This window comes from Cygnus olor, chromosome 21, assembly GCF_009769625.2.
Source record: "Cygnus olor isolate bCygOlo1 chromosome 21, bCygOlo1.pri.v2, whole genome shotgun sequence".
In the NCBI taxonomy this organism is placed as follows: domain Eukaryota; kingdom Metazoa; phylum Chordata; class Aves; order Anseriformes; family Anatidae; genus Cygnus; species Cygnus olor.
Genome location: NC_049189.1, coordinates 1708205 through 1736143, shown reverse-complemented (window position 1 = coordinate 1736143; position 27939 = coordinate 1708205). Strand labels below are relative to the sequence as shown.

Genomic DNA, 27939 nt, shown 5'->3' with positions numbered 1-27939 from the left:
TCTCTGAGCACTTTTGCAGATGAAATACACTGGGAAAATCTGATGTTGACAGTCCTGGGGAGAATCCTTTTGTATCTTTAAACTCAGGGGAAATATTTACCTCCTTCTTCTACTTGATGCATCTATGGGCAAATTCCCCCCTTAGGAGAGGCAAGCAGAGCTACTCTTAAAGGCAGACAAGGGAGCTGTGAGTATGTGCGAGAGCAGGGTTATGTCCTTAATATAGACACGCTGAGGGTGGGGAGATGAATAATTTTTAAAGGTCCTTGGGTGGGAAAGGATCTTGTCATTGTTTGCATTATTGATTAGGACATGATACACTTCTGGTTGGTGATTAAGCTTTCAAGGGCAGACATGAGCTATAAAACATTTGTCTGTAGCTACAGAGACAGCAATACTAGACAGTAGGAGGGGTTTTGATTTACTGCTGATGTATCTTGTTTTTATTAGATGTTTCTGTTCATGATGGGAAAGCTGGAAACGAGTATTTAGGTTCCTGCGCTGTAAGAAAGTCCTTCTCTTCTGCATGAGGAGAAGTACCAGCAATTCTAAAGGGGGGGAACATCAATCTGGGGATTTCTTTTTCCAGAAATTGAGAAACAGGAGGGTTTTCAATTGTTGGGATACATGCTGTCTTTTCCCCAAAGCAATTTAGATTCAAAACACATGAAGTAATAAGGCATTTGCTGTTTACTTTGGGCTACTTTGAAAGGATTTTTCCCTTTTTGCTTGCTTTAAGTTTTTTGTTTTTTTTTTATTTAATATTTTCCACTTGGACCCTGAAGGGCTGGGGCCTAAGTAGACAATCTGGACGACTGCCTCCTTTTAGGGTGTTTTTTACTGTGAATGTTAAGACCCCACATAAGACTGTTTATTTAAGAGGTACTTCCTCGGGCATAAGACATCCCAAACAATACAGAACTGTTGCAAGACTGGTAGAGAGGGAGGAACCTAGTCTGGAGGTTTTATTAAAGGTTGTTTTTTTTCTTGGGAAAGTTTCTCAAGTCTGTAAGGAATTTATAGTCAGAGAGCTCAAGCCCAGACAGCACAGACTAGCTCTTACCTCACTTGCTTGGAAGACTGTACTTGATTCAGGGCTATGAGTATTTTTGTTTTCATATTTTCCTTGGGGAATCTGTAATAACCATGGCTATACCTGACACACCGTGCTGAGAGTAAGATAGCATTCAAGGATACTACAACCATCTTCCTCAGAGGTTTGGTTGCCATGTCTTACTTGCCCACCATGTGAAATTGACCTTCAACTCTCAACTCAGAAAGCATTTTTTCTAAAGATAAAAATTGTGGGGGGTTCTGCAGTTTTTTCTCTGTGCGTGTGTTTGCTTTACCATCAGTGATATGTTTGTCAAAACTCCTGTGGTAGGACTGTATGAGAATACATCACCTAATTCATTTCCTCCCATCCTGGGGTTTTGCAGTCATTCCTCAACGCCCTGACTATGACCTTCTCCCGACACTTACTCAGGTTATACTACAACCATTTGTTGTGTTTAGTATTGATGTAACTGAATGGGCTGAGTCATCTGAATAGATCTTCTCATGGTTGCTGCTCTCCATATACTCTAAGAAGCAGGGACTGCATGAATAATACGGCAGCTGGTGCTTGGGGGTTCTCCGCAGGCACTAAACAGCTACACCAAATGTACAAGCACTGCAACCTCCTAAAGTGATCAAACCCAAGCAGGACGTGGTGCTGACATCATCCTTAGTATGATGTGGCTTAAATATTGTTCCCATGGAAACAAGGTATCCAACTCTATCACATTTTGTATCTCCTTATAAACCGATGCACACTAAGAAGTCAGAGAAAATCCCATACCTCTCGATGCCAGGCTTCTGGGCTTTGCCCTGAATGCATGCAAAAGGTCACGTGTAAATCTTCATCTTTTAGGCAGCCATCCAAAGCCTTTACAGTGAAGTGGGCATGCAACACCTCTCGTGCCATCACTCCTGTACGAGGTGGTTAATGCAGAGACTTTTGGGAAACTGCAGTGGGCTGGCCTTGGCAGCTACTTGCAATGTAATTCACATCCTTGGCTAACATCTTTAATACTTAGAGATGCTAAAACAACCCTGGCCGAGCCTCCTGTGGGAATGTGGAAACACTGAGAAACTTTTGGCTTTATGGTCCAGTCTGTAGTTATTCTATGCAGTCGCTCAGCACTGCTGACTTCTGGAGTTTTTTAAAGGCTTCCCTTTGGCATGAGCTGCTTATAGCTAGTGGCAGGGGAAAAGCTATTCCTTCAAGTTGCATCAAACAGATGAGTAATCCAACACTGCTCTCCACCCAAAGGCATGTTCCACAGGAATTCAGGGCAACTTCTAGTGTACTATAATGATGCTCTGATGTGTAACTTTTTTATACATCTAATCTCCTGAACTGGCCAAATGCTCTGTTCTGTGTTTCGCTGGGACGTTAAAGCATGCAGAGCTGCAGGGTGTGCAGTCAGAGGACAAGGGGGAATGGTTTTAATCTAAAAGAATCACTTGCATGTGAAATATTTTTAATTTCTTTTTTAGTTACCACCTCCAGTGTATGTGTGAGAGAGAAAGGTAGGGGTATGGAGAGTACTGTAAAACTTCCAAGAAACTGCTTTAAAACTCTCGTTACTTTTCTGTTTGTCTTCAGGACAATAAGGAACCGGAACTCTGTAATGATAGCTCATTTCTGTTGTGACTCGGGTTTTAATGTTCAGGTTACACAGGTACTAAGATGTATATATTTTTCTCTGTATGTGAATTAATGTAAATAAGAAAGCTCCCATGACCCAAGGTGTATACAACTGATAGATTTACTATCCACATCGCTATTTTGCTTAGTAACCGAAGCAGTATGCAACAGTACAATACTGCAGAATGTTAGCAAATATCTTCCTTAACCTCACAGTCTCAGTCTATGCTGTTGCATTCGGAAGAGTGAAAGGAGTATTTAAGAAACTGTCAGAAATTAGTCTAGTATATACACTTTCCTTAAATACAGCAGACAGTTTGAAGCTATAGGGTGATATTAAAAAACTCCACAACAGCCTAATCCTCCGCAAATCAGCACAATTAATGACTCTAGGACAATGGCTACCCTTTGATTTATTGTAGCAGGGATGCAAACTACAGAGGATAACTCATTGTGCTCAAAATGATGGGTTTGTCTTTGAGAGCCAGCCTAACCCTGTTATCTGTCAACTAACAGAAAAAAAAAAAACACAACACAAAACAACAACAGAAAAAAACAGTGCTCAAATATCTTCTCATAGCTGGTTGGCTACCAGATGTGTGTAGAGTAAATAACCCCCAGTAGATGCACATCTGAAACAGATTAGAATCAGTAAAGCCTCCAAGTTTAGATGCTGTTTCAAAACTCTTCCCTCACGAGACAATGGTCTTTTGAACACCATCAAAATAAAATAAAAAAATCAGACATTAGTGGTATTAGGTATAAAAGGCAATGGCTTCTGCAATTAATTTCTAATTGCATGCATTCTGCAGAGAGAAACAGGTAAAAATAAGAACTTGTCTTACCTCTGCTTGGTGGAGAATGTGTTTCAGCTGTAGAAGGCAGGTAGTTTGTGTAGCTTCTGCAATATAATTAGAATATTTACATTTTTTGGCAATCAGAAACGAACACTTATTCTTGTTATTAGCACTGATCTCTTTAACAAGGCTTTTCCCAAGAAATGGTCTTGCAAACTACTGTGCCTACATCTCTCTCTCTTCCCTCGTACATTCACTCACACAGAGGTGGATTAGAATGCCCAATGAATTAAATGCTCTGCTTGGAGACTTATCAGGGAGAATTAACCCTTTCCACCATATTTGAAATCACTTGATTTTATATCTAGACTGGAGAAAACAGACCGTGCAGCAGGCACTACCAGTGGTGTCCCTAATGGGACAAGATGATTTACTAGCTCGTTAGCATTTAGAAAAGTCTCTCCTATTACAGTAATTCTTAGGACAGTTCTCAGTTTAACTTGACATGCTTTAATTCTTTCCCAAGAGATTTGAAAGTATCTATGGCAGGAAGACTTGTTCTGGAAGGCAATGCCTAATTTTCCATACATTTAATTTCCATGTAGTGCTTAATATTGCAATTAGAATTTTAGAATGTTGTGTCATTAAAAATAGATGTGCATGACTTAAAAGGCATGTCCTTGCTTTATTTTGATACATGGAAAGACAGACTGCAAACAAAATGAATTTATTTTACTTGAAATGATTTCCAGCTACAAGACACACAAAATTTCAGCAGTAATATCCACTAACCATGCATTGTTTGTATCTTTCAAATTAAATAAGATAGTTCTGTTTTCAAAGGGAGGATATCAAGACCAACTGAAAAATGTAGAATATACAACCAGTCATATGAATTCACATACCACATACGTATCATTTAATTAAACACAAAAGACCAACTTTTCAATAAATTCTTACACTTATTTTCAGCAAGACTATCCATAGTGTGAAGTTCTGGATTATCAAAATGCTCATACGTGTGCCTAACTTTTAGCAAACATCCCATTTTCACCTACACCTCAACACCTCACCTTCCTGCATGCCCACTGATGGTTAGGACACCTGTGGAAGCTGGAAGACTTGCATCGTTCAGGCTGAAGGTGGACTGAGCTTGTGTTCTCAATGAACAACTGGTGCTTGTGTGGAAGGTGGCCGTAGTATCGTGAGCTGCAGCATAGAAGAAGGTAGAGAGATCTGGTCAGTTCTTTCACAGAGTAACTGCTGGAGGTGCCATACATCAGGAATGGACCCTGGCAGAGAAGCAGAGAGGTACCTCAGTGCCCAGTAGGAAAGGATTTGGATTCTAGATGCACCTCTGTGGTTGGTTTCCCATTTGGTACTACAGGGTTGGCGTATGGCTCGCTCTGAGAAACAAACTTAGGCAGTGCCATGCCTGTAAGAAGGTACCAAAATGTTCTTATTGTTTCCCTTGCCATTGTCTACAACGTAAACACAAAATCTGTCACAGCAGGCTGCATACTGTGGGATCCTCAGGGACACGTTCTTGCTCCCACTGAGGGCTGAGGCTCTGAATTTACTTTTGCCAAAGAGCTGTGCAAATAAACAAGGGGGTGTGCAGTATCAGAGACAGAACAGAGGGGTGACCTCTACTAGCATCACTGATTGAGGAATGGGTTTGATGAGAATCTGTAGCTCTTCTGCAATAGCATGTCATCTTCAAAGTATTTTGTACCCAGAACTGAGAGATGCGGACAAACATCTGAAATAGAAGATTATCCCCATTTTACAGATGAAACAAAGTCACACAGAGAATCAAAGTCAAGATTAGATTAATAGATGTTGATGCCAGAGGAACCATTATGTCTTGTCTGGCATCTGGCAAAATAGAGCAGAGAATTTCACACAAATTACTCCATTAAATCTACAATCTCTGAGCCTAGAAAAAGGCCTCCAGAGCTGTCATAAAGACACCATGCCATCTTTAGGTGAGCTGCCTGCAGGGCACTGTTGGAAGTGTATATCCTATTTTTAGTATGAGTTTATTTCACTTACATCTGCCTCATCTAGTGTTGTTTATTTACAAGCAAATACAAATTAAAAAAAATATGTCTAAATATCCCCTTCACCTTTTTGCTACCTAGTGCTAATTACAAACACTTTACCTTCTTCAGGGTAATATATTTCACATATTTGTTGAATACAACCCTATGACAGTTAAAAAAGTCTAGAAAAGAAATAATTTCAAAAATAAATTTTTAATAGAATGTTATGGAAGGGAGAAGACAAGTATAGGGGAAGTTCTTGGGAGGAACGCAAGTAAGCAACAAACAAAAATGTTCTGTAGATAGGAACAGACTTAAGCATGTGCTTGAAAGGTGTGTTGAATCGGGTTTTGGATACCAGATCTGCTGCCAGTTATTGTCAGTTAGAAGCTTCACTGTTGAGAAGTGATTTGGGTCTTTCAAAATAACACAGTCTATTCTAAACTGTCAGTTCTGTGGCATTTCCCCTTACATCTCTACTTGATGTGTGATTATATTGCAGTTCATCAGCCAGGTTTATTAGGAGGCTTAATTGGATGGCATTAGCTGGCATTTTAGCTATCCAAAGCAGTCGAGAATGCAATCAATTAAAACATCCAAACACATTAATGATGTGGATACAGGGCAATTTATGTAGATGGCTAATTACCTGTTTTCTTCAGTAAGTAGACTTTATTGTCCAAGAATGGACAAATGATGCATGAGAAAAAAAGAAACAGCATTGCAAATATAATGTTGGCAAGGTTGCAGAAAATAGAAAGCAAATGGTGAAGTATAAATGTTTCTGTTGTTAAAACTCTATATTGAAAGAACTAACCCTACATTGATACCAGTACTCAAAGATGTTCCTAATATTGTAAGATTTTAATGTGATTTTTAGAGAATATAGTGAGTATATTGCCAGTGTTTGAATCTTATATGACATCTGAGGTTTCTAAGCAATCAAGATGCTCCATAAAATGGTCATTTTAAGTAGGAAAATAATAATCAGTCTGTTTTTCATTTCATCCACTACTGATCTGGATCTAAAACTGTGGCTCTCTTGTGACTTCAGATCCCTATGCATCATGCTACTTGACACCCATGAAGTATATCCACTAGGTTGCATTAGGCATATAAAACACTGACCTGGAGACAAAAATTCAACTGAGGGGCATAACGAAATGCAGAACTGGAATGGAACAGAATCCTCCTCCTCCTCCTCCTGTGTTTCCTGCTCCCTCCTATACTCCCACTCTGGCTTTACTGCTAGATTTTCTCATTTACTGTGATGCAGTTCAGGACTGGGACATGTAAACCTACCTGATACTGTTCTTAATTTCCTTTACAATCTGTGGGAAATCCTTATGCTAGTTTACTTTCTATAGCACTTGGTTTTCTGGAATCATATGGGGAATGCACAAGTACAAAAATGATCGGGCTGAATGGTGAGACACCCACAGCTCATCTGGGAAGTGAAACGTGGCCTTGCATTGCACACCGGACAAGTACTCAGTGCTCCTCAGGACCACAGAGTAGACTTGTCAAGGTCTGTGGTAGGTCTTGGCCATGCATCATATGTCCAAAGTAAAATTTCTGAAACAAATTGTAAATGAAACAGTTATATAGCAATTTGTTCCCAACCTGTCCTCACCGCTTCTCAACTGCTGAATGCTACAAACGGTGATATCATCCTCGTCTTCTGCCCTCCAGGCACTTCAGTGACCAAACAAACCACTGGTCCTGTACTCGGGGTGTCAGAGATGTACACATCTGTGAGGCAGGTGCAGGTCTGCAGTATTCTTTGGCGTCCTACAGAACAAATTAACACGGAACAGTCATTCGTGGAAGCCACAGTAGGTGCAGGAGAGAAGAGGAAGAGCATCCTGAACCCCACAGCTCTGGAGTGCTGCGCCTTCAAAGTAATCCTTAAGGTGTCATTGAATAATGGCTGACTGAAGCAATGGGTCCTGACATAGACTAGTTTAGCTGAAATATGATTGAAATAGCCAAGACTCCAAAGGCAGGCTACAATGCCAGTGATAATTTCATGTAACACATTAAATTAATGATGGCAGTGACTCCTCAGAGCCCTGGCAAATTAGAAATTGCTTGATGCAGAAGCAGTACAATGATAACACAGTTAATCTTCCGCAGAGAAATGATAGTAAAAGAAATGGCTTTTAGATTAGCTGTCATTAAAGTGAAACATCTGCCTCTGCAAGTCAAGTGGAATGTCCTCACTTATAAACACAGAAACTCATTAAAAGTTACTGGGTCTGTGTGGCTGTAAGCCAGAGCCACGTTGCCACCATGATGTAAATCTGGGAAGCTCAATGGATTAAACTGAAATTCAGGAAGATGACTTCCCAGGCAATATGTCAGCTTCAAAAATGCATTTGATCAGTTGCTGATGTTTTTCGATTCTCTTAATATCTAGGAGCACTTAAGTAACTGAAACTGAAAAAACAATGGGAGTCATATGAGTTTAAAGGAAAAAAAAAAAACTTTTGAAATCAGAAAAGTTCAGTTTAGCTCTGTCTGAGCTCTGAGAAAAGCTTCCAGTTGAATATTTAATCCCAACCAATCATTTCTAAACTGTTCCTTGCCTGCTCGACTGCGGCATATGAAGTCAGGAAACGTTACTTGTATAACCGCGTGTGTGAGACAAATATTCTCACATCTGATATCCCTTTTATGTGTTTGTAAGAAATCTTGAATATTTTATAAAGCCAACGCTGGCAAGCGATCATTTGTGTAGAAATCATCAAGCTTTCAAAGCCTCCCTTGTTCATTACCTGGTGACAACGTGCAGCAAGGTAGTCTTCTTTCAGCTTCTCTGCCTCCCCATGTAGATGAGTTGCAATTATTACAGCCTAGCTGGTGCATTGCTGAGGTTGAAGAAAACTTCAAAGGAATGAAATTCAGAGGGAACAAAGGGATGTTTGGTAGTGTCTGCATACAGCTCAGAGTTGCATAAACTACAGGTGTTTAAGCTTTCCTTGGGATGAATGTAGGTTTCAAATAAACTGGTATCCAGTTCCACTGTTGACACAGGTTGATCAGGCCATTCCCTTCCTGATTATGCATGTGTTGACTCATAAATATGCTTGAATTCTTTGTAGTTATCCAACGTTTACACCAGCATGCTGTAAGAATGTCCTGAAGTGTGCTGCATAAGAGACTTTCAAGGAACAGGTATTACAATAGTTTCTTCTGTAAACAATTTCAGCCATCAGCTGCAGGCACAGAATGAGTAACACCTCTCAAAGCAGTTGGAAACAGCTCCATAATCTTCCAAATTGCAGCTTAACCTTAAAGAAACATGTAGAAGTGATCACTGCAGTTTCTTCTATCCAGATTTTTCAATCTGGAAGTGGAAAAAATGTCCTGTTAGAGAATGGCATGTATATAATGAGATGGTTGGCGATTCCATCGAACGCTCCCAGGCCCTGAGAGGGGCATGGCATCAGATAAGAATGAGACTTATCGGCCTGCACTGGAAGGGAGATGTTTGTTGAGAAGTATTGATGGATTTCTGGTGCATAACTGTTGCTGGCGGGGGAGACTGGGCTGAAAGGAAAGCAGCCAAGGCTAGCTCCCTAGTGAGAGCAATGCCCTCTCTGATGGCTGCTGTGATAGCGTGTTTAACATTGCAGCAGTCTGGCTAGAGCCAGACTCAAGAGCAGTGATGCTATTAAGGCATCTCAAATGGTCCTCACGGCCTCCCTAGCACTGCCTGAAGGATCACAATTAGCCTCAGAGTTATATCCACGGCCAGTAATGATGACTGTCTATTAGAAAATGCCGGGTACTCTGCAAGGACTCCGGTGGTTTTTGATTTTTTTTTTGAAAGATAGCGTCTTGTGGCAAAGCACAGCAGCAGAGTGGTGGAGGTATGTGAACGTGAAGGCACGGGCATGCTTTTGGCCGTTAGGTGCATGGGCTGGGCAGTAGCTGAAATAAATGGGTCACATTTAATCCTGCCTGCTCCTCAGGAGTCCGGGAAATGAGTGTCAGAATGGGTTGTGCTGAGTGTGAAATTGTGCTAGGCATGCATAATGCAGCGATGCTGCTAATCAAACCCCTCTCACTGTGACTAATCAGAAAGATCTATTTGATATTCCAAGAAATTAGTTGGAAGAGCAAGCCCATAACGGAGAAATAAAGAACAAATCAGAAGCCTAGGCACAAACAGAGATAAGGGCTTTGATCGCAGTGGTTTAATGTGCACAGAAAGGGGACAGAGAAGATAAAAGAAACAAATAAAAATGCTGATGAGAACAGTTTGGATCCACTGAGAGAAGCAGCCATTAATCTAGACCATGACTAACAGATAAGAAGTTATACGCCTTCCTGGTGCTTGAAAAAATAGCAGTCTTAGGCACCTGAAAGGAATTTTTTCCTCAGCATAGCTCTATAGCAGTCTTATAGGGGGGAATTTGGAAAACTAAGCTAACCTATTTTTACATAACGTGAAGACCTGGGTCTTTATGAAAATCTCAGTTCACTATGAACGACATACTAAAATCCAGAAAGTTGGTTCCGCTTCTCTTGGCAGATTAATCCAGTAGGCTACCGTTTTCTTCTCTTTTTGATTTCAGCCCTGACTCTTTCTTCAGTTCTTGTACTGATATTCCTAACTGCCAGCATGGATAACTCGGAGGAGAACCAGATTTTTGGTCTCTCTGTAATGAAATTACTTTACTTGAGTGCAACTGATTGTCTGTGTGTCTAGACTTGCATGCTCTCAGCGTTGTCTATACAACATCTGCAATACTAACTGTGGCAAAGGAGAGACTAAACAGTGTGAGCACATTATTTGGACAGTGTAAAAGCCACTGAAGGATCAAACTGCTCAAGAGAAAAAGATCAGCCAACTGGTATTGAATCAAACTTGCCAGTAAAAGAGGAAATGGTAGCACAACAGCAAACATGAAGCTCTAAAGAGGCTTATTATTCCAGTCAATCAAAAACCCAAAACAAAAATAAAGCTAAAAAATCCCAAAGCCCCAATAAACTATCAAAACAATTCAGTATGAGACAGAGAAATTCCTATCTTAATTACTATTTGAAAAAAAAATCAGCAGTTCTTTCTTTCAGCTTGCGTGTGTAGCTGAAAGTTGTTTAAGGACATAATTTCACACTTGGAAAGAAACTTTCCTATAGCATCTTGATGCGAAGTAGGAACAAAAAGTACTCATCAACGTCAGTAGGAATAGAATCAGAGTAACTTTTCTTGACTTTGAAAGAAAGAAGCCCACACTTACCTGTCCGTAGTACAGCTGTCTCTGTCCCCCGAAAAGCAAGGTATTAGTCACTAGGTTGGATGTTTCATCTGTGCTGGATCTCATCCTTCACCTTATGTTGCCTGGGACATTAGAACAATTTGCTTTGCATTTGTACTGCCCCACTTCCTTACGTTGGTGCTGATTATTGCAAATCCATTAGAATATGACAGCAGTTCCTTCCATTCAGGAGTGGGACATTTAACTGGTGTAGCACGTGATGCTTCACAACTTAAAAACACATTACAAATGTTACTTTTGAGCAAACTTTTTGGCCTACAAAATAAGGTTACCTAGCTGAGCAGTATGTGTTAAAGCTAACCAGATAAGTAGCAAGGAAATATGTGGTTATTATTTCATAAACTGCAAGCTACTTGACTGCTTTCCTTCGTTATGATTGGAATCAATGTGTTAGGGAATGAATTATTCAGTTTAGCCAGCCAAACACATTCTTCACAAGGCTTATGCACATCCACAATAATTTAAAAGAATTCTGAATAATAAATGTCATTTGCTTTTTTCTCATAGCTCCCTTGGTCAGTTTTGTTTCACTATCCGAAATTTTCTACTTCTAGTCTTGCTGTGCTACGTTCAGTGCCATGTTCCATTCTGTATTTATCATGAGCTCCTCGTCCTTCCCTTATTCTTGCAGCCTTACAAACAAATGAGAAAAAAACAGTCACTGGAAAATTCCCAAATGGATAAATTAATGTATGCTACAGCCTGATGCCTCTCGCTTGAGTCTTGTTTTCAGTTTCTTAAGTTCAGGATTATTTTTATCAATTTTAAGGCCATAATCGGTGATTTTCCAGGCCTCTTCATAATGCTGCATTTCAAAACTGTATTGTGCAATCTTATGAAAAGTTCTGGCTAAAGTTTCACTGCCAGGGCCATTCATGATGCTGCACAATGCTGTAGATTCATCCAACTGCAGTGCTTCAATATACTGCTTAACTGCTGCTTCTTCCTCTGACACTGACAACAGCAGGAGTCCTTTTGAACAGTGGTCCTGAACTCGCGTTCTCAGACTGTTAGAGCCATGGTTCTGGATTACTTTCTCCATATCTTTTAAAGCTTTGTCATATTTTTTCAGGTGCATAAGGCAAGCAGCCCTCTGTCGGAGGTATCTTGGATTATCTCTGCTTGTCAAGATAGCCAGGGTAAAATAACCAAGAGCCTTCTCATAGCGATATTCTTTAATCAGCACATTTCCTTCTTGCACTGCTACCTGTGGACATAAAGTTAGTTAATATTAGTTATTAGAAGTTGGGGTGTGTGTGTGTAAATTTCTGCCACAGCCTGCTCTAACAGGTGACTACAGGGAAATTGTGTTTTCTGGTCAGTAAAGAGTTAGCCCCATGTATTGCCCCACAAATATTTGCACCTGCTAATAATGAAAGATGGTTCCTACTGAAAAGGTTCCCCAAGCTACAGGAAAACAAACAAACAAACAAAAAATAGCCAACTAGTGGCTTAGCTCATCAATAATCTCAAGAGCTAGTGAACTATCTGCTATTACCTGAAGGGAAAAACAACAACATGAAAATAGAGAAGGCTGAGCAAGCCACATAATTTTTAGGCTTATAAAAGTCAATAAAGAAAACTCCATTAGAACTATTTGCCTCAAATGGATTTCTCATTATTTCCCTTTATTGGTAATAAACAAAGCTTTTAACATGCTGCAGCGGATTGAATATTTAAGTTATAAACAAGACTGCCACCAGCAGCTTAGGTCTTACAGAGCGCTGAGCCAAACAAGCCGAGATAAAGCACAGGATAAATGTTTTCATCAGTCCCATTCCAGGGGATATCACGCATTGCCCTTGGATGCTGGTGGCTGCCCAAACTTTAGTTAGCCCAGCCACTGTCTCAGGAGCCACACTTGAGCACTCTCCAGAAGCCACATCTCAGGTCTTCTTCCAGTCCACCCGTTTGCCTTGTCTTTGTATTTTAATTGCTTAGATTAGCACTGCCTGATGTTTAATGCAACAAAGGAAAACAGGTTCTCGGTGAAATGGAACAGTATTGCAGGTCAGTCTGAGAAACTCATCTCAGACCTGTGGCATGAAATAATTTAGCCACTCCTAACAATCTAGGAAGAACTCTACCCCAGTTTGCCACAAAATGATAAATATGGATATATAAATGAGTTTTTATTAGAGAATCTCTCAGCTTCTACAAGTCCAAATAGACAGGACCTCTCCTCAAATAGTGTAAATCGTTGGCTTTAATAATTCTGGCCATAAATTGTAAGGCAGCCTGTCCAAAACCATCAGATCTCTGAATATACATTTAAAAAGTAGCATATTTAGTTTGTACTTTCAAGTGTTTTTACGGCAACTAGTCAGTGCAAGTGTTTTCTTAGTGGTAGGACTTTAACGAGGCTCGAGGAGGAACTAACTGCATCTGCATGTTCTCTGACAAGGGAACAGCTCTTGCCTAGAAATTCTGCAGTTCTAGATCACGTTGTTCAAAGGAGCTCTGTGCAGTTCCTCAAAATACCTTCTGCTGAGGGCTTAATTTAGACACAGGCTATATCATTTTTAAGACTGTTTCTGTAGGAATCAGCTCTGGACATCCTATGGCATGTCAACAGAATCTGCAGCACCGAGGATCGGGGCAAGGAGCTGGCAATCAGTCCCACATCTAACCTCTGACATAGGAAACCGAAGGGTTGAAGCTGCACTAGCAGCAAGCAAACTCCCTTCCTCTGACCTTTTGGAGTTTAATAAATCTTTCAGATTCCTATTCCCATGTGGCTCTCCCCGTTGTTTACAGATTCCTTAGCATGGGACCCCTTGGACTATAAATAATGCAAGAATTTTATTACTTTGTTTTCATGAAAAAAAAAAGTAGTACATCAAGGAGCTCTCCTTCCTCCACCCTTTCCTATGCAGCTCACGTCGGATTATTTTTAGCTTTTCAGACCAGACTCCAGGATAATGATGATACATTTCTATAATACCCTTAATCTCCAAGCACTGCTCTGCTCGAGACACTCTGTGGGACACTGGGTAAATCCCTGAACTCTTCTGTGCTTGTCTCCTTATCTGCGAAATGGAGGTAACAGAAAGAACGCTCTCCCCTTGCAGTGTAGTTAGGAGCCATGGCACAGTAAGGACACTTGTTTTTTGACACAAATTCTCCCTAAGCTTTTTGCTTTTATGAGATCTTCCTTTCACACAAACTGGAATAGCCTTGCGGGCAAAAGAAAGTCCTACCAGAAAGATCCTTTGTGATGTTGTCCAGGTGAATTAGCCAATTCCTTCCCCACCCAAGCAAAGTACATATTTATCCCCTTCGTCACAAAATGCGTATCAAAAAAAACCCACAACAACCATTACTGATTCTGGGCTAATCAGTAATAAAAGCAATCATGCTCAGTAATCTTTGCAGATTAGAGAATATAGAAAGAGACCCAGGTGCTTGAGTTCAAATGTTTACTTTGCACAAAAAGCCTAAGATTAAAGATTTAAAAATTACTCTTATTTTACTTGCAACACAGATATTCAGTTCCAATCTTTAAATCAGTCCAGCCACCCCCACACCCCCATTCTCTCGCGTGGTGGAGAAATCTTTCATGATAAAGAAGCCACAAGTAAGGGGTTTAATGCCAGACCATTCCACAGCTGATAAAAAAAAAAGCGCCTCTCCTCTTTTAAAGGTTTCACTAATCTGTACCACCAGTGAGTTCCTAATACATCAGTTCAGTTTAAACTGTACACATTTTTTTTTATTTTATTGACAGCAAAACAATCCCTCTGCATTTTCTCAGAAAGCAGCATGGACGGACTTAGCTGTGAGACTTTCACACAGGAAGAGCGATGTAGCAGCAAGGGAAATTCAGCTGTAAAACTTATCTTCATTTGTAGACGCCTCCTCAGGGCCTTCATAGGCACATTCCTGAATGTACCTTTATCAACTTTATATAGTGAAAGATTGCAAATTGGCTCTGAAATCTCCAAACTCTTCCCCAGAAGACTGAACTTTCTACATTATTCTGAAGAGAGGGGCTCTTTTCTCTGTAATGGTGTATATCTAGGGACTGGTAAATTAATACTTGTTTACTTATATCCTCCTGCTGTTTTGCTAAAATACATACAAAGTACTCTTCTCTAGATGCATTTAGTATATCAGCATGTTGTTTGTTTTATAACCTGGGAGAAAGCATAACAATATAGCTTCTCACCAGGGTACACGGAATCTACAAATTGAATAAAAGGAAGCAAACTGATTCTCAGAACACAGAGCTTCTGGGTAATCAGAATTGCAGATGCCTGAGTGAATGTTAAAACTCCTCACCATCAATCTGACCTTGTCCCTTCTTATTGTTGGAGATGCTTTCTCAGAGCTGGATGCAATTTGGGGGAGAAATGTGGAAAAAAAAAAAGGAAAAATAAATACCCCATGGGACTACAGCAACATGCTACTTTTGTGTCAAACAGTTGTAGCTAGGAAAACCAATACCAAACCTCCCCAGCCTCGAAGGAATTTCATAAAAATGTGAATATATTTACAATTCTGAAGTTACATGAGTAAAAAGGATTGAAGCGTTTTGTGTGATTGAATCAGAGCCTTCAGTTTCATCTCAGCAGGAAAATTAACAAAACATGAATTCCCTTTCCCCATTAGTCAGCTACGTGCACCATGTAACTCGTACAGAGTACACTATTAACAACGATCTTGCTAAATCTCTAGCTCTCCCTCACATTCCCTGCATATTAGTGGTGGGATTAAATGGGCTGCGTGCTAGGGAGACCAGCAAGAAATTCCCCCAAGTGGTAAGAAGTGGTAGTGATGAATTATTAGAGACTGAAGCAAGGTCACTGCAATGAAAGAAGTTGAATCCAAATTCTCAAATCTACTCTGACTGGCTGGAGAGAAGGATGGAGGAAGAAGCCAGTTTGTGTGTCATTCTTCTGATAAATGGCCTTCCCACATACCTCTGTACACTTTCTGTAAAAAATACTTCTGTACTTCTGTTACTTCCCATTTCTTTCCCTGCTGAATGTACCAATGAGGCAACAAAAAAGGGTTGTACCTGAGAGAGATGCTGCTGTTGCTTAGCATCTACGAAGTTCAGGAGAAACCTCAGCTCCCTTTCATCCTTCCTAGCTAGGATGCTGAATGAGTGAGCTGCCACTGGCATGTTCCTCTTCTTCAGCTGCAACACAGCCAGTCTTGCATTAGCAAACTCATCAGCACGAGAGTGGTCAAATGCTTCCTGAAGGTGAACCAGGGCCTCTTCATACCTTCCTGTTGGTTAACACCAGTACAAGGTATGTAACCCATTCCACGGGGAGCGAGAGACATCAATAAAATTTACTAAAGCAGACTATCCGCAGTTCAAATCTAAGGGTATTATAATTACTTCATACCCTCTCCTGAAACTTTTGCAAACTTCTCTTGAGAAATGCTATAAAGTAAATACGTGCTCCCATTGCCACGGAACATTCACTTTTTGTGAATTCACTAATTATTCACTTATTCTGATGAGCTATGTAAAGAATTAGTGCTTACCATTTGCAGTCAAAACATCTGTATAGAAGATGTGATATTGTGCATCCTTGCAAATTTTGATTAGTGCTCCTGCAATCACGAGGAGGTCCCTGAGGGTCCTTCGTTCCTTTGAAAGGTCTTTAGTAGCAACAAGCTCAGCTAACACAGTCCTGCCATGCTGAAGAAGCCACTGAGTGATCAACTCCCGGGCTTCATGCTTTAAAGACAAGATTGCTGGGATCACTGCTCCTGCCTCTGCCTTCAGTGCCGAGATCAAATCTTGTACTGCCTCCTATGTAGAAACAAGACCCAAAATGAAATGGTGACAATAGCTATGCATTGATTATTTTTTTTTCTCATTCTCTCAGTTGCCAGCTGTTCCACAACCAAAGCAAGGACATTCACTGAGCAAATTCTACAGGAAACTCTTGACTACAGTGAGTCCATGACACAGCCTGTGGTATCTTACACTGCTATTGCTTAATACTGCCAGAAAATTCACCAGCAAATCAATACAGTGGTAATACCTTCTGCTGCTTCAGAGCAAGGTAAACGAATCCTCGTCCACTCAGAGCTTGAACATTCCCAGGGTCCTCCTTTAGAACAGCATTAAAATCGAAAATAGCAGTTTTCTTCTGACCAAGGCGCCCATAACACTGAGCCCTGATGAGGAGACAGTCTTCAGCAGAGCCACCTGGAAGAGAAATGTAGCTGTGCTTACTTGAAAGGTCTCCAGTCTAATGGTCTTAAGTAAGGTGCAGTAAAATCTCACTGTGTGCAGACTGCTAAGCCCCACCAAAGGGCTTCAAACAGGCTGAGTGAAAATGATGCAGCAGATATACAGGTTGTGGAGTGCTGACTGCAGGGCTGAAAAGTAACCATTTTATTCAGATCTGTGGCAAGGGCGGAATAAGAGGTGGAATTCTGCCAAAGAATGAATTTTCACTGGTGAAGCCTTGGATGTGTTTTCTGGAGTGCCTTACAAAGACAAGGCTCTGATGTTCTGAGTCTTGTGGTGTACATTTCTCACTTACAGACAGATGGCTGACAGTAGAAACCAGTACACCTTTATAAGCTAATAAGCGACAGGCAAGTCTGGAATAATAATAATAATAAATGTCTGGGCTGCCATATGGGCAAAAATCCTAGTCAGGGCATATATTTTGCCACTAAGATAATTTTTTTCAAAAAATAAAAATTCTGCATGCTATAAACAGAAGAATCAGTTCTGGAAAAAGCTAAAAAGATGTGTGTATGTAATATTTATACACAAAGGAATTAAAAAAAATTCTAACAGGGTTTACAGAAAACAAGGGCACTTTGCTGAGAGTAGATGTATGGCTGCAATAATTTTATAACTGTAACTGTCCTACTGTGACTGAACTCTAACTTTCCAGACAGGAACAGGAACCACACTGTGCCAGGCACACCACAAACACAGGCCTTACTTCAAAGAGTCTTCAGTCTAATTAAACAAGCCAAAAGAACATTCCAATAAAAAAATGAGTGGAAAAGAGAATCAAAATCATAAAATCACACTGCTAAACTAGTTCAAAAGCTTCCTGGTTTCTAGTAAAACAAATACACGTGTCAATAAACATTATCTCTCCTCAAACAGCCACAACTGCTTTTCTGATTGCCTCAAGGTCTCAGCAAGAGTGTGCCTCCTCAGAAACAGTGAAAGGAAGCAAAAGGAGTGGCCTGCAATTATTAGACACTCAACCACCCCATGCAGGCGATTTTTTTCTGCCTTCTCTGGAATACCTAGACTCACACAGCTGATAGTACAGAGAAATTATACATTTTCCAGGTGTAATGAAACAGCTTCTGTCAATTTTTGAGGAAGTCTGGAGAGTTTTGCCATTTGTTATTCTTGAGGACCTCTAAAAACAGCACCGTAACGCTGCTATGGAAGGCAGTAAAAGTAAGATGAGGCTATTTATTGTAAAAGGGCATGTCTTCATATCTCCATATCTATCCCACTATCACAACTGTCTCCACAGACATCACTAATGCGCCACAAATGGAGGCAACCTACCAATAACAGCCGCTGCATAAGGATCTGAGCTGGATTATGATCCAATTCATTAGAAGTAATCCTTGGAGATTTTGGTACGTTGGAATAGGAGCAGCACAAATGAGAGAAGAGAGCTCTAAGAGGAAGGTACGTGAGGATGGAAGCACAAAGCCATTTGGCTGTTTTAATTAAGTAGAGTCAGAAGGTACATGCTGTTTTGGATAACACAGTAATCCAGATGGGACTGTCTAATTTACTTCCACACTTCATTTGCACTGGAATTTGCATCTAAGATTATTTTTCTCCGCTTTCAAATACGTGCTGCCCAAATGAAAAAACATATAGCTGTCGATGAAAAGTATGGTCCGTTCATCCACTGGATGCAAAGCGTGCATCCCTCCCCCATCCATATGCCCCTTCCTTTCAAGGCATTTTTGATGAGGATCTCAATTTGCCCAGGACTGCAATCAATAAACGTGGCATCTCAATACTGGATGATAAATTATCAGTGCCACTGTAAATATTTTTTTATCAGGCAAATGCAGCATCTTGCACAGCTGCCTGCAGAGATGAGCCAGCAGACAGGCCCCTAGCAATTCTTTTACAGTAATGAGGCTTTTTCTCCCTCCTGATATGCTCCAAAACTTCTGTACTAAAGGTTATTATCGCTCTGGAGCTCTATCAATTGGCTCCCATAAAGACAATGTCTATTTCTTAACAAGCATCTGTTCTAGCAGGTGGGGGGTTGATAAGCTGGAATGCACAGGCTGTGAAATGGAACCATCTCAAAGCAATTAACAGTTTTCTTTTCCATTTTCATAAACCAATGTCTCTTCTTCTCAATGCTGCTGTCATAACATTTGCTCAGAGTGAAAGGCAGATTACCATAAAAATATGGTTTTGCTTGGAACATGCCAGAAGCATTTCCATATCAGCCTAATCTCTCTCCTTAGGAAAAGCTGGGATAATGATGTGTCTAAGTGGGTGCATTCACTCTTTTGCACTGGAACCACACATTCATTGGTGTGTTGGAACAAGAAGGCAGGTTGTTTGCTGCAATGACTTATCTACAGCACGCTCATTATGAGGAACAGGAGGTACCAAGTCAATTTCATTGGTAGGAAGATTTTCAGGGTGTAACACACTACGGCTAAACAGGACCCTGCTGCCTCGAAACTGCTGCTCTAAAATGGGCTGAAGCTGAACCTGTTTCAGCAGCCTTTCCAAATTGCTTACCAGCTAGCACTTCCCCTAAAAGTTACACAAAATAAATGGGATGAGGGCTTCCTCTTTCTTCTGAATCAGGGACTTCCTTCATTTAGATGACTTTGTGAAGTGCCCCCTCATTCAGAGTCTTTTAAGGACTAACTGCTCACAGGGACCAAATTCCCCTTTCATTTATCAGAAGTTTGGCTTTAACCTCTCTAAGAAAAAATCGTGTTTTAAAAGAAGCTCTCATCTCTTTCTAGATCAAGTTTGATTTTCTGGGAAAACTATGTTTTTAGACAACAATAGGATCAAAAAGCTCCGGCTTTTCTTGCAATTACCAGCTTTCTGCCTTGCTTCAGTCACCTGTGTGCAGTTACTTGATGAAAATCACGTTTATGGAAGGGAAAGCAATTCTGCAGGATTTCCTTGAGACATTTCCCTGTGTTTTGAGCATGTATATGTCGCTGTGCTAAAACTACATCCCTGAATCAAGTACAGAAAAATCCCTCTGCTACTTTGCTTTTCCTTTACCATCAAAGAACAGTATTACACTGCTAATCCTAAAAGGGTCTTTTTTTTATTTTTACCTTCTTAAGTCTACTGTTTCAGTCTTCTCATCGGGGAAATGATGGATGGGAATTGTTTGGACATTCTTGCCTACCCACTGATGTGATTTCCCATAGAAGTACATCTCCTACCCATAGCTTTACAATCTTACCTGAAGCAATGATGGCAAAAGAAAGATAGGCAATGGCCTCTTTGATGTCAGCATCCTTCTGCTTGTTCTTCAAGATGGTCAGTGCTCTGAAACGGCAGTGAGTTTCCATCAGCTTCCGATCTTCATCTTTGAAAATGTCCATGATTGGCAGGAGGCAGGAGGTATCGCCAATTTTGATCACTTTCTTTAGCAGCTTAACAATGGGAGAGAAAAAGATAGGAGAGATTGGTATGAAAAGATAAATGAAGCTAAGAGCTGCTAAAGCTTGAAATACTTCTGTCTAGGGATACAAGGATGCTCTTTCCCAATGCTTCCCCATGTTTTACTGGGGTGCTGGCTATGGTCTAGCTATAGACCATGAATCTCTTTTATTATGTGGAATTATCTCTTTTATAATGTGGAAATCATTTTAGGGGATATAGTTATGCTGCTTTGGTTACTTTGGAATCAGCTGTTCAGACTGCCAGTTAACGTGCTATAAATACAGCTGAACCACAGGACGACTGCTCCAAAAAGAGAAAGTTTCTGTGGAACAGGACTTTGCTGAAACTTTTTGGTTGTAAAATTGAAACTAGTGAATTCAGTGAAGTGCCTCACCTTTCTTTTAGTACTGCTGAGAAATGTATAGATTCAAATCCACGAACTACTGTCCTGGAGAAGAATCTTGCCTGACATATGGTATCTTTGCCTCCATTCACTAGAGTGAAAATCACCAAGCAGTTTTTACTAAATTTAATAAGGAGAAGAATCAAAAAGTGTTTCCTCCAGTAAAGCAAACAAGCTTAAGCAGGTAGTCAACATTCAAATCGAGGCCAGAGAAGCCAGAACGACAAGAACAGTTATCCCAATGCACCAGACATATAGATAGAACTTATTTATCTCTCTGTTTTGGATGCTAGCAAGCAGGTTGAACAAAAATGTTTTGTTGAGAAAATTTTGGTGACATATATTCCATCCAGAAGTTGTAGCAGAAGCTGCAGGTAAGAATCTAACTTCCAGGGCCTACCTGCTGACTCTAATAAAGTCATGACATTCATGAGTAGCTTCACAAAGGCAGCATATTATACAAAACCTTTATTTTTCACAGGAAATGGTGACAACAAAACCTGAGAACTTTTTTTGGCTAGAAAAATTTATCTGGGATTTTAAAAAACGCAATAGTTCCCTCTGATGGCAGAACCTGGTAATTCAACTTTGTAATCCTTGGTAGGAGAATCAACATGTTGGAATTTCATCCACGGTTTCAAGCACAAGAAAGAAAACTGCAGACTGTTATTTGAGCTGCTGTTTTTTTTGTTTGTTTTTGTTTATCCCCATTCACCATACCATCACTGGTCAGTCTCTCATTCTCCCTGCTAGCCAGGTGCTCCTCACCTGGTTGCCATCATACAAGAAACCCTTCTTCAATTGCAGAAGTGCGAGTCTAGCCAGGATGGGAGATCTTTGTGGATTTCTGGAGAGTGCTAGTAAGAGTAGTCTGTGAGCTTCTTCTACCCAGCCCATCTGGTACAGAGCATCAGCACAAAGGATCTGTGACGCTTCATCAGAAAGATCCAGTTCCACCAAGAGAGAAGCCAGCTGGTAAACCCCAAGGGCATCCCTGAAGGAAAAAAAAAAAAGTAAAGAAAGAAAAAGGAAAGGTTCAGGTAAAATGCTAACAACAATAACAGAGCCTCTTTGTCTCATCTGGAAGCTAAGACACAGTCTAGTATCAAAATGGTTAATACATTTTACCACACACAGCACCACATAAATCTCTTGCCACTTAATTCTATAATTATTACCCCCCTTTATAAAAATATGTTCTTAAGCAGCTGTGGATCTAAAGAAAGGCTGACAACATGTGATTCATACCTGTGGTTGCAGGTGATACTGCAATGGGAAAGGAAAACCTAACAGTAGTAGTGAAATCTATCTAGTGGCCCACTATGTCCTTCAGTTCAGAGCTGAGACTGAAAGGAGCCAGCTAGCACTAACAAATGTTTTATTTTGGGTGTATTGACTTCTTTAGAGGAGAAATCTCTGTCATATTCCATCTAGCATTTTGCTCACTCCTAGCTTAGGCCAATTGGTGTATCATGGATTAACTTCCATATAAAGATTGAGCTGATTTGGCTATGTAGATCCTCTCACTTTACAACATACCAGCAAAAGGTATTTTGCTGGAATAGCCTCACCTATGAAGTTTTATTTCAACCAGTTCTGTTAATTAGGAGCACTTTCAGAGGGTCTAAATCCTATTCTCAGTTATCTGAAGCAAGTACCCTCCCTACTACTCAAGCCACTCTGTTGGGAATCTGATCAGCTGTGTTTGTTTTTCTGTCCCCAGGCTGCGCTGCCTCCAGGGTACCTCTTCTTCTGGAGCATCTTCTGTCCCTCTTCTTGGAGAACCTTTAGCAGCAGTCCTCTTTGGTTCCACGGCACATAGGACTTGATTGTGAAGATGGTTTCTTCCAGCTTTAACTGGCAAGCTGTGATATAATCCAGGGCTGTCAAGTAGTGGCTGCCACCAGAAATCCGGATAAGTCCACGCCCACATAAGGCCTTAATACAACTGCTGGGATGTGGGGAATCATGCTCAATGACTTTTTGAAAGTCCTGCAGAGCTTGCTGCTGGTTCTGATTGTGGAGGCAGCAGAATCCTCGCAATGCTAGGAGAGTATTGTAATAAGTATTCTGCTCTGCTGCTAAGAGGTGGTCACAGATTTCCAGGGCAGTTCTGATGTGTCCATGCAGGAGATGGCAGTCTGCCAGCCGAACACTGAGCTCACGTTTGGACCCTGGGGAGATGTGCAGGAGGAACTGGACTGTCTGGATTACAGAAGGGAGAAGTTCAGTACCATGATTGCTTCTGAGTTCAGGCCGAGCACGCACAGCCTCCCTGTATGCTGCAAACTTCACCTCCAGGACAGTTCTAGCCTGTTCTTCTATCTTCTCAGTATCAGGTGGTGAGAAAAGCTCTTCAAAGTGCTTCATTGCCTGGGCAGGGGTAGCTGCAAAGGCTTCTGCTAAATCCTGGATCATTTCCTGCATCCGTCCACCCAAGAAGAAATATGCAGCAGCCCGTTCCAAGAGCAGACCCAAAGCTTTCTCATCTCTGAGATTATTACCTGCTGACAAGCCCTTAAGGGCCTTGCTACAAACTGCCACGCACTCCTCAAATTTGCTTTTCTTAAACAGGTAATCTGCCTGCATCCTGCAAATGCAGATATCATCTGGTGCCACTGCAGACAGGAAGTCAAAGCAGTTGCCCAGCCATTGCTCCAAGGATCTACAATCTGGGCTTTCTTTCTGACATGTTGAGAGAAAATTAGAGAAGGCTTGGATGATCTGTGGCAGGTGTTCTCTTTGCCTGGTACACACATAGGCCACTGCCTCAGCGCGATGCATCACAAATGCTTCGAGATAGTCCACAACTCCCTTCCTTGTTTGTGCCCCTGACAGCACCCATGCCAACGCCCTCAGCAGCAGCAGTTCCATCGAGTGCTTTGGGTTAGCCTTGAGCAGAGTACTGCATTTACTCACTACCTCCTCTGAGCATCCTCGTCTGAGCAGGGTCTCCAGTTTATATACCGAGGATACCACATTGTCAGGACTTATGGTGGAGAGAAAGGCAGCAGCTATTTCCACTTTGAGGGACACAATGTCCAAGTTCTTGCTCTGGATCTTGGGAATCTGACTCTTGTCTTTGCACCACATCTCCAAGGCGGCTACCACTTTCTCCCAGAGCTCTTTGTCTAGGGAATTCACTTTCTGTACGGCCGTGGGGGCACTGCAGCTGAAGGCAGCCAAATAGAAAGCAGTGGCTTCTGGCAACTCCTGCTGGGCTAGATGGCGGTCCCCTTCTTCGCATAGCTGTGTGGCAAGCCTCTGAGGTGACATTTTCAGCACCTGTATCTTCACCAAGGAGCATCACATTAGCATTTACAACTAGAGCCTGTGAAACAGAGAATCGGCAGCATGAGGGGCTGTTGAGCACAATTTCTTTTTGCTTGGGGCAGTGGAGGGGGGGAGGAAGCTTTCCAACTGACAGATACCAGCAAGACCAAGTCCTGTGAAAAGCCAGTGTTTTGTCATTGACACCTTTACTGGGGAGCAAAGCCGAGAGCAGAAACAGGCTACAGAGGTTAATTAATAGTCCACACCCGCGCGTTAATTGCTGTTAATCAGAAAGCACCACACAAAACCTGCCAGTATGCACGACCCCCTTGGCTGCCCAGGCTGTGGGGCCTACTGGGTTTTGTCTCCCTGGCCGAGATGCCAGTTAGATAAAGCTTTAATCATCAGATGTTTTGTTAGTCCTGGTGGCAGACAAGGAGAGGTCAGCTTAACGCCCTGCTGCTCTGCCCTCCGTTTGCCTTTTGAGAGGCTGGAAAGGGAGAAGGGAACTTGCACTGAATTTACACCTTCCCCCTGTAAGCCAGGAGTGAGCGGGGAGGGCGAGGTTTAGGGCAGAGGATGGAGTCGCGGAGCCCCTTGCTCAGCCCCATGCACCCGCCGGGGTCTCGCCATCCCGCAGAGGAGCCCTTGGGGCGTCGCGCCCGGAAAGAACAACTACCTGAGGGCACAAACAAATACCTGAGGACACAAATACCTGACAGCGGGCGTCCGACGGAGCTGCTGGCCTCTCGCTTCCCCTGATGCGAGGTAAGGTAAGGCGGCCGGGGCCGGGCCGGGCCGGGCGCGCTGTTGCCTGGAGACTGCAAACATGGCCGGGGCTGGGCCTGAGGAGCGGAGCCCGGCCTGGGCTGGCCGCCGGCGGTGCAGGGAGGGACGGGGGGGGTTTTCCGTCTTGGTTTCCACTCGTCGCCTCCTGGGAGGTGACATAGATGCTATGATTGTATGACCCGCGAGGGGGTGGCCGGGGAAAGCAGCTGGTACCTGAGGAGCAGTGAACGGGGCCCGCTGACCCTCAGCGTGACTGGGGCCTGAGTTACTTGCCCAAGCTGTCTGTGGGGCACCCTGCCTACCCTATCAAGGGTAAAACCCTTGATTTTTAGTAACCCAGAATGTTTTTAAGTGTGTTTAAACTGATGGCAAACCTTTAAGCCAGGGCCAGCTCTGAAGTTCAGCCTTTTTCTTATATCCTTGTTCTTTCTCATTCAAATGAGAGTGAAAAAAAATCCTCTGTGATTAATAGAGATTTTTTGACATTTTATTAAGAGTTTGCCTGTTACTTTGATTTGATTACTTTCACTTTAATTACCCTAATTAGCCATCGAGATATAATTTAGCATTGCTGTCACATCAGGCCACAGGTGATATTGCCAAGAAAGACTTGAGGGCATAAAAAGAAACGGTTCTGAAATAGAAATCACATTCATAGGAGCTGAGTTGATCAAACGCGTGTGCCTCTTTGCCCCTCCACTGAGGTTCAGGCACGGCTTGTGGGAATAGAAACAAGACCGGTGCCTTCAGTGGATTGTGGCCCAGGCTGCAAAAATCATTACCCATAATTTGACTTTGCTGCATGACTGAGTGGTGTGCAAGTTGCTTCCAGCCATGTTTTGCCTTGTAGAGGTAAAGAATATGGAGGATGCTAGTATCCTCCATTCATCATTTCTAGCATAAAGATTCCCAGTTTAGTTAAAGATCCAGTGTGTTCACTGCATGGGTGTTGTGAGAGATGCTGCTGTGATCTCGATGTACAAGGCTGGCCAGAAAGGTAGCAGTAACTTGAAGAGATGGTTTTATTTGCTGAAGGTCAAATACCAGGTGTTATGAATACAGTCAACTTTACGTTATGCATTGAACTTAAGCTCAGGTTCCTAACAGCAGTCCTTAAAGGAATAAGGGCAACAGCATCTACAGGAGCTCAAAGATGATGGGAGAAGAGGGTATTTTTCTCGTGGAAAGCACTGTGGTCTGGTATGATATGTGAGGTGTATGAGTAGGGGCTGGTGTGAAAACTCCTCAGTACAAGTGGCAGAACCAGCAATGCAACAGTTCCCAGTCCTGGGTCCTAATGTTTTTCCCAAGTCACCGGACAATTTTCTGCTTGTCCTGTGGGGCAGATATGGCAAGCTCTGTTTCTAAGATCATAAAAAAAAGCGAGAAAAGGGAAAAAAAAAAGTATGGAGATGTTTATCTAAACATTCATTAAATATTAAGTATGCCACACGTTCATTAAATATTAAGTATAATACAATAGCTCCTCATAATGTCTTGACTAGTGATTAATTTTTAAAGGGAGGCGAGTGGGAAGCGAGTAAAGACACCACAACAAGTGGCTTTGTAAAGCAGGAGATGCAGTAACCCTTTTCAAGGAGATGTCTGAGAAATCTTGCACTTATTTCTTTTTAGAGTTCTCAGTGCCTGCAGCACGTGTAATGGGTTCCTCCCCTATGGGCTTTTATGTGCTAGACATAGCTTGGTCTGAAAGTGAGAGACCAGAAATGCTTGCACTTGGTACCTGAGATTGGGCTTAGAAAATGAACTTTCTTTGATAGGATTGTAATGGGTTGGGGCACTAGCAACATTAAAAAAAGGTATTTGATTTACTTGACTAATGTTCTTCATGCTAGGCTGAACGTTGTTTGGAGAGCAAACCCCAAATTCTGTTCTCATTTAGCCTAGTGTAAGCATAGGGTAGGGAATGAAGATGGCTTGTACTAAATTATACAGGCTGGGCGACTGAATGCCCACAGCACTGAAGTCAAGAAGCTCTCTGCTGATGTACTAAGCTGTTAAGCCACACGATGAAATTTCATCCCTGTACGTATTTAGTTCCACACCCACAGTCTGCCAGGAGCATTAGGCTGCTGGTAACTCTGTTGTCAAACAGAGTTAGGATATTCTTCTCTCATGAAGGAAATCTGCACCCCGGCATTGTATCCCCATGACTGCAGCTGCTGCTATTCCTTTGAGTTAGACCAGCAGATTCCAAACGCAGACCTCTAAGCTTTGCTATTGACAGATCTGCTTCCTAACGTTGTCTGGAAGAAAAATGTACACAAAACCTCTCTTTTCAGGTTGTTCAAATTCTCAGTTAGCCTTATATATGTTTCTGTTTATATGATATGATAGCCTGCTGTTCGGTCAAATCTTTCTGAACCCCAGATAATCACAGAAGTATAACATATTCTAGGAAAACTGTAAGGTGATTAAATCAGTGATTGTGAAGAGCTCTGAAAAGTGTGAGCAAAAGGTGGCATGGGTCAGAGAAGTTGTAGTCTTGTCATTTTATAGTCCAACCCCATTACTCTGGATCTGGATGAATTTTTTGTAAAATGTACCCCTTTATTCAAGCTTATTAGTAAGGTCTTGAAGAAGTGACTATCCTAAATCTTCTCTTGGCTTTGCTATATATATATATATATACACACACACACACATAGAAAGCAGCATGCTGTCTTTATGCACTGGGCTATTTTCATCCGTTTACCCCAACGAGAATCACAATGCGAAGGATTGCAGGGCTCCCCGATGAACAGCAGGATTAAGATGCACTTGAGCAAGATTACTAGAAAAGTTGTTGTTGCTCTACTAGAGAAAAACAAAAGGATTATTTCTATATTCCAGAGATTAAAGCAGAAAACCCCCAAAGATCACCACACACATACTTTGCTCTCGGTTATTGTCTCTGATATAACTGTGGGATTCGGCAGTGGAATCGCATGGATTAATCAATTCTGGAAGCCCTTGCTCTGGGGGTCCTGAAGCAGCCCTCTGTATGAGGGAGTAAGGCAGGTCTGT

General features: G+C 41.7%; 1 protein-coding gene across 5 annotated transcripts; it reads right to left on the bottom strand.

The window, feature by feature from the left end:
- Positions 1-1655: 1655 nt before the first annotated feature.
- Positions 1656-25347, bottom strand: TTC34 (tetratricopeptide repeat domain 34). Of its 5 annotated transcripts, none has more exons than XM_040534009.1 (13): positions 24839-25347; positions 22595-24181; positions 21619-21844; positions 20245-20437; positions 16828-16994; positions 16322-16592; positions 15843-16057; positions 10784-12029; positions 8312-8883; positions 7158-7325; positions 4563-4698; positions 3538-3593; positions 1656-1971 (listed from the first exon to the last, which is right to left on the bottom strand). In XM_040534009.1, the coding sequence occupies exons 2-8, from the start codon at positions 24124-24126 to the stop codon at positions 11508-11510; spliced, it is 3126 nt and encodes a 1041-aa protein (XP_040389943.1). In that variant the 5' UTR covers positions 24127-24181; positions 24839-25347; the 3' UTR covers positions 1656-1971; positions 3538-3593; positions 4563-4698; positions 7158-7325; positions 8312-8883; positions 10784-11507. The 5 variants fall into 5 exon arrangements, with proteins under 5 accessions (XP_040389943.1, XP_040389942.1, XP_040389944.1 ...); XM_040534008.1 differs by having other exon boundaries at positions 7168-7325; XM_040534010.1 differs by lacking the exon at positions 8312-8883 and having other exon boundaries at positions 7168-7325.
- Between the last annotated feature and the right edge of the window lie 2592 nt (positions 25348-27939).